A 7,500-nucleotide genomic window follows, 5' to 3' on the forward strand; every position below is an offset into this window, starting at 1 on the left:
GTTTAATTAGAAAAAAAAACCTTTTCATACTTAAGGATTTGCTCCTTTTTAAAATCAGCTTAAACTAGGGCTGGACGATGTGACCAAAATTATATTATGATAAAAAAATTCATATCAGTCGATCTTGATAATTATCTTAATGAATGTCACATTATTATTTCTGTTAAGGTTTAAGACAGATGTTTTTTCTAGTGAAAAACTTGCATTTGATAAAGACAAGTCTGAGGTTGATCAATGTGTTCAAAGCTCCTCACCGTGTTACACAATGCATCATACATTATGTCAATATGTATATATATATTGAATCTTTTTTATATTCCAATTTATGACAATTATATTTAAATAATTATTGTGATGTTATATTGCAAAGCGCAAATATAACCGTGACAATTAATGAGCTCTTTCTAAGTCTAATTACTATTGTGATGTTAAAAATGAAAAAAGGTATTTGCACTTATATATATTGCACTTTGTAGTTTGGCTTTTTTGAAGCTACTGTTATTACATGATTATTATTGTTCTGGCTTTGTAACCTCATGGTTGATTGTAATTCGCTTTGGATAAAAGCGTCAGCTACATAAATGGTATGTTATGTAATGTAATGTTATTACTGTGTAGGGTAATTGCTGCTGCCATGTAGAACATTAAGAATATTGTAAGTGAATCACAGGCCTGAATGTCATGAAGTTACACAACCACATACTTCCACTACACCAAAAACTATATAACAATAATGATAATCATAAAAATAATCAATGACACCCTACAGGAATGGTAAAAAAAAATAGATAACTATATAATAACATATTTTCACTACACTAAAAACTATATAACAATGCTACTACTACTACCTAAAATAATAAGACACTTAACATGATTTAGAAAACAGAAGGCACACAAAAACAAATAACTGAGAATATGAAATACATCATAACCACACATTTCTATAGTCTTAAAACCCTTAAATTAACACGTTTAATGTTTATTTTTATTGCTCTACACACTATTGATCACAGAGTGTTTTTAACTCTTCTAGTATCTTAGTGTAAAAACTCTGATCCACGTGTATCTGGCGCTTTAAAGCTCCAGTAACTAAAGCTGAGAAATGTATGAGCGCATGAGGGAAAGATGTGGAAAAGGAGGGCGGGGCTTATCCCTCTGGACCAATCACGAGAGAGGGATTGATGACAGACGGGGCTCGCAGCCAATCAGAGCAGAGATCTCAGTCTTGCAGCCTGAGTTGGGATAATGTTAAACACAGCTGTTTTTTTAATCGACTTCAGGACTCATGGAGACAACATCTGAGTTCTGAGCCGAGCTGATCGGTGAGGTTGTGGGTGGTGGGCTCAGGTCTGGGTTCGGGTCTGGGTTCGGGTCTGGGTTAGGGTCATGTTGTGGAAATGTCTCCTCCAGCAGCAGCAGCCTTGTTTTTAAACTTGAACCCCGGAGGCTGTGACGCGCAGGCGGAGGAGCATGAGGAGCAGCTCCGCGGGAGGAGATCGATGTGTGGAGGGGCTGCTCCGACCTGAAGACCCCGAGAGTCTCCTTGCATGAAGCGGCGTGTCCTCACCTCCTCCTGCACCTCCTCCTCCTCCTCCACCTCCTCCTCCTCCTCCAGGCTGCAGGAAGAGGCTCCGAGGTCCCACCGGCGGAGGAGGACTCGGCGGAGCGACTCCAGACTTCCGTCCTGTGGAGCTCGGGCCTCCTGCAGGGAATCGAACCCTTGCTCCTCCTGGGGGGGGGGGGGGGGACAACCGGTGAGGGTGAGTTCCAGCCTCGGTCCGTGACTCCAGAGAAAGTTGGGAAAAGAAGTTTACGGCCACTTGAGTGCGCAATTACGTATCCTGCAGACGCGCTCCCTTTGTTGTGGACTCGCAGCTGAAAGTGACATTCTGCCTCCAGCTGTGCTCGATCCAGCTGTTGTCGAGGGGGGGTGCATGAGGATGGTGGAGAGCCGCAGCTGTGTGCAGAGGGAGGGGGTGTTCCGCTGGTTCTCCTGCCTCACCTCCGCCCAGAGAGCCGAGTTCCTGTGCGGGCTGCTGGACCTGTGCGTGCCCGTGGAGCTGCGGTTCCTCGGCTCCTGCCTGGAGGACCTGGCCCGCAAGGACTACCACTCGCTGCGGGACGCGGAGATCCGGGCCAACAACCCGCAGGACCTTTCGGGTCTCACCAACATCACCGACGAGGTGGTGCGCAGCAAACTGCTGGTGTCCCTGGCCCTGCTGGGCTCGGGCAGCCGGGAGGCGGCGGGGGTCCTGTACCGGACCCTCACCCACACGGACACGGTGATTAACAACTATGGAATGGCGCTGAACGACGGGAGGACGGAGGAGCAGTTCCTCCTGCTGTTCACCATGGCCTCCAACCACCCGGCCTTCAGCTTCCACCAGAAGCAGGTGCTGAGGCAGCAGCTCGGACAGATCCAGGACATCCTGCAGGTGAGAGGGCCAGGGGTCACACCAGGGGTCACATCAGGGGTCACACCAGGGGTCACCGGCTGACCTCACCTCTATTCAGGCTTTAACACTTGTTCTTCAAGTGGACAAGTCTTCCTGGTTCAGATCCTTGAAAGCAGAGGTGCTCAGATCATTCCCCAGATAGAAAATATTCCAGGGACCTTGGAATTTCCCTTATTGGAATAATTTAACATATATAACAAGATTGTACTTGTACTTAGTTATGTGAAAGATCAACTCAAGAGAAATGTCTCAGAAGATATAAGACAAACTTTATTTTTATTAAGCCAACACAGAATACGCATAAATTATGATAAGTTTCATGGAAACTTTCCCTGGACCCCGAGGCAGTGTCGCACGGACCCCTGGACGTCCATGGACCTGAGAACCACTGCTTTAAAGAAATCATTGAATTGTAATTACTAAGAAACAAGTTTACATTTTAAATCATAGATATTGTAGCTTTGATACACCGCACAGATATAGACAAATAATAAAAAATGATAATAATAACTTTGTTTATAAATGGACGTTACAAAGTGCTTCACTATGAAGACAAATAAAGAGAATAATAAAAGACGTCAAAGACAAGAAGCAAGTTAATACAAAATCAAAGAAAGGTAATGATATGATACAACATCATTTAAAAGTAAAAGTAATGTGATGGATCATATGAGGAGTTTATTTCAACAAGAGAGTCATAATTCAGATGCTCTGACACAAAACTTGTGTTTAACAACGATGCATATGAACTTAAATGATTCTATTATCTATAAAAATCACTTTGCCTGAACACGATGTGGAAACCGGCTGTTTCAGGTCAGATGACAAACACGTTTTTCATCATCGCAGCAGGTGAAACACGAACCTGCACAGGAAACTCGTTACAAATGAGTTTCACGATCACACGTTTCACCAAAATTACAGGTGCGACTCAGTCAATGACAAACTGCGTGTTAACACAACAGACCTCAGTCGTGTGTCAGACCGGGAGGGAACAGAGTCAATTACACGTTTGTGGGAGAAAAGTGAGGCCGAGGAGCAGCTGAGGTCAGATACAGATCATGTTGTTGTGATTGGACTCAACAAAAAGACAAAAGGATTCATGGAAACTTGATGTATATTATATAAATAAAAAGAAAAGACATAGAAACCTAATGTACAAGGTGCTTCACAAAAATAAAATGGCAAATCATTGAAAAGCCAGATCGTGCAATAAAACAATTGAGATAAGATAAAAGAACATTAAAACAATAAAAGAACATTAAAACAATAAAAACATATTCTACTCTTTATGCAGCAGCTGTAACTTCAAGGCTCTCAAAGTTTCACGTGTCACGTTTATTACAAAACATGATCAATATAACACGTAGAATAATAATAAGAGTCCTAGCTGCTAATAGAGAAACTCACACGAACACGTTAAAGGTTTCAGCAGAAACGCTGCACATTCACTGAATGTGGCGACGTCATGTGTTGCTGAACTACATCGAGGTTTTGTTGCTTTAAGTAGAAGTTAAGACAAGTTCAACTTTTTCAGTGGCAGTGCAGAACTCAGCCAATCAAATTATGATCATGCAAATCAGGTCCTGTCTCTCTTCAAACATCAGGATGAGTCTGGAGCAAGGAGGCAGGAGATGGCATAGACATATATAAAGACTAGATGTCTCGTTCGACGGAGCCGGACGTCACCACATGGCGGCCATCTTGCTACGGGGCATCTCGCTCACCCATAACATTGTGTTGGTAGTGGTAATAATAACCATAACTTGCTCAATTTTCAACCGATTTTGAAACGGTCTGGTTTGTTATAAACGACAGAGATGTAGTTATGACACTGCATACTTATGAATAATAATGTTATTTTCTAAAAAAAATGTAATAATTTATGCAGTGTCATAACTACATCTCTGACGTTTATAACAAACCAAACCGTTTCAAAATCGGTTGAAAATTGAGTAAGTTAGGGTTAGTTACCGCTACCAACACAATGTTATGGGTGAGCGAGCTGCCCCCTAGCAAGATGGCCGCCATGTGGTGACGTCCGGCTCCGTTGGCCGGCAACGCAGACGAGACATCTAGTCTTTATATATGTCTATGGGAGACGGACCTGGTCTGTGTTCATCTTGGTGTGGAGTTTACTTCCTGTGTACTTTGTATGGTTAGCTAGCACAACACGTTAGCATGAAAGCTAGTTATGTTGTGTGTCACGAGCGGGAAACTGTCGTTGTCACTATGACGATCGCTCCAGGGGTCAGACACACCCACTCTCAATCTGTTGAGTTAAGACATATTAGAAAATTAAACTAATATGTTTTCATCTTTAAGGAGAAATATATGATCATATTCAGCTTCATAATGTTAATTTGACTTATTGCTTGAAAAGGTTAACCTGCATCACTTTCCTCAACCTTCTAGTCTCTTTAAGGCCCACCTCCTCATAAAGTCTAGTCTGCTCTGATTGGCCAGCTGGTCCACTGTGTTGTGATTGGTCAACCCCTTCGACCACTTGTCAGAATAAGAAATACTTTATTGATCACGGGGGGAAATTGTGTTTTTGTTACAATTGCCCTCCAATCTGGCTTGACCGGGCTTCGTTAGGGGGCGTGTCAGAGTAGCTATGCAAAAACATCTTCACCAGGCGGCCATATTTGTAGTCTCACTGCACTTGTTGGTTGTTGCAGGTGAGCAGTGGAGGTTCAGCAGAGGCTCAAGCAGTCGCGCCTGTCAGGGATCGAGCTGCTGCTGGTTCCCATCAGCCCCTTCACCACTATCCCCCCCCCAGCACCTCCCTGCCTCTGGCCTCGCTGACCCCCCCCACCGCTCGCTCCCTGCCTGACGCCAGCGCCACCTACCTGCCTCCGGCTGCCTGCCGACCCGGCCTCACGCACTGCACCTGCGGGAACAGGGTAGGAAGCAACGCACAGGAAATGTGTTCACGTGCTTTAACAGTAGAGGAAGCTTCAGATTCATTATCATTTTCATGAGATAATTCATGAGAATTGTAGTTAATAAATTTACGCAGTTTAATTTCAAACTAAATGTATATATTAAACATTTCTTTTCAGCCATGTCTACAAATTTAAACACAAAATACAAACTCAGACCGTGAAGCAAATTTGAAGCAAAAGTAACGTCATTAAGATGTAGATTGTTGAATTACTCTGAAGCTGAATGGATTATTAAATTATATTATAATGATATTAGGGATTAAAAGCTAAATACATAGAACTTGAATTTAGAAAATAAACATAGAATTAAATGCTAATTTCTTCCCTTGTTTTCATATTGGCAAACACAAACCTGATACAATATGTCCATTGCTCATTCAGAATCAGAATCAGAATCAGAATTCTTTTATTTGCCAAGTATATTTGCACATACAGGAAATTGCCTTGGTGTCATTGGTGCACTGAACATAAAACAACAATATAAAAACAACAATATATAACAAAAAATGGAATAAAATAGAATAAAAATATATACAGTAAACAGTGTGCAATATACAATCTACAAGGCTCATATACAAGTAAAACACAACACTATATGAGGTGCAGGGATTAACAAACAAACACAGATGTGTGTTCTTTGTTTCCATTTCTTAGATGCTTTGTTATTTGTACCAAATATCTTGACTTTTAACCAGAGCAATGACTCATCCTACTCTAGTTTGAACCATTCTTCTTTGTTTGCTGACAACTCAAGACCTTATCGTGTGACAAATGTTCTGAAATGTGAAGATATGGCCTGAAATTCCCTCTTGAAACAACAAATACAGAGGTGAAACAGAAACTAACTTCAGATGAGGTCGAGACGGAAGCTGAAGTCAGATCCTTCTGTCTGGACGTGTTGTGATAGGAGCCGGAGCCGACAGGAGGAGAGAGACGAGGGGATTTCCCAGTGATGCAGGGAAATGACTGGTCCATTAACCTCCTGTTACAGGAACATCTGGATTCATCCCGCACGAGAGTTTGAAGGAAGGATTATGAATCAGCACCGAAGGAAATCTGGAAGAGAAATAAACTATTTATCAAAGAGAGACGGACAAAGTTAAAGAAACAAAACAGGGACTATTTGGTTCCTGTCTCCCACAAAGACGTAGACACGCACACAGACACAGACACACACACACACACGCACACAGACACACACACACACACACTTGGGTGCTCACACAGACGCAGGCCAGCACACTGTTTAAACATGTGTGTGCAGTGAAGGGAAAGTACCCGGCTCAGAGAGGAGCGTTTGTATTTAGTGTTTTGTTGCCCTTGGCTCCTGCTTAGTGCAGGTCAGCACATTTCTCTGTGCTGAAATCAACCCTCTGTGGTGTGTGTGTGTGTGTGTGAGTGTGTGCGCGTGCGTGTGTGTGTGTGTGTGTCTCCAGTGAATCCCCAGGAAGTTATAAATGCTCGTACTCTCACTCTCACTGACTCTCTCTCCTTCCCTCGGCGCTCTGAAGGGAATGACGGAGTTTCACTGTAAACCAGACGAGTCACATACTGTACGTTAGCTGCAGCAGAGCAGCTTGGAGACAGGACTCCTGTCACCTTCCATATTTATATATATATATATATATGATACAAGATCTAAAGACTGGAACAGCGTGTATATTCTACAGTGAGATTTACAGTATGTTAGCCTCAGTGCTGAGGCTGAAGGGAACAGACGTCTACGAGTCTGTAGCAGGAGACTAAACTTAAGTTTCACATAATTTGAAGAAGCATTAAAAACCTTCAATTAAAGCAAATCAATATTTTAATATTCTCATTAGAGGCAGAGTTTTTTAAGCATATTTGTTATATGTCTTGAAATCTTCCTTACGTCCCTATTGCAGTGAATCATCCATGCAACAATCATCTGTGCGACTGATACACGTCCACTCTGGAGTTGTAGAGACGCTAAAAGTTTGAGTTTCAGTCTGGACGAGCAGAACCTGAGATGTTTGGAAACAATGACACAAACTCTCACGTCCTCTGGCTGATTTGGTCTTTTCGGTCCAGTTGTAACCTTCGCTGATTGGTCAGGCTCCTGTCACATGACC

General features: G+C 42.6%; 1 protein-coding gene across 1 annotated transcript in view; it reads left to right on the forward strand.

The window, feature by feature from the left end:
- Positions 1-1,774: 1,774 nt before the first annotated feature.
- Positions 1,775-7,500, forward strand: part of zcchc14 (zinc finger, CCHC domain containing 14) — a 24,868-nt gene continuing 19,142 nt past the window's right edge. Inside the window, exon 1 of the mRNA XM_061077306.1 lies at positions 1,775-2,438. Within this exon, the coding sequence (XP_060933289.1) occupies positions 1,938-2,438 (501 nt within the window). The 5' untranslated portion in view covers positions 1,775-1,937. The remainder of the gene's footprint in view (positions 2,439-7,500) is intronic.

Source organism: Limanda limanda, chromosome 8 (genome assembly GCF_963576545.1).
Source record: "Limanda limanda chromosome 8, fLimLim1.1, whole genome shotgun sequence".
In the NCBI taxonomy this organism is placed as follows: Eukaryota; Metazoa; Chordata; class Actinopteri; order Pleuronectiformes; family Pleuronectidae; genus Limanda; species Limanda limanda.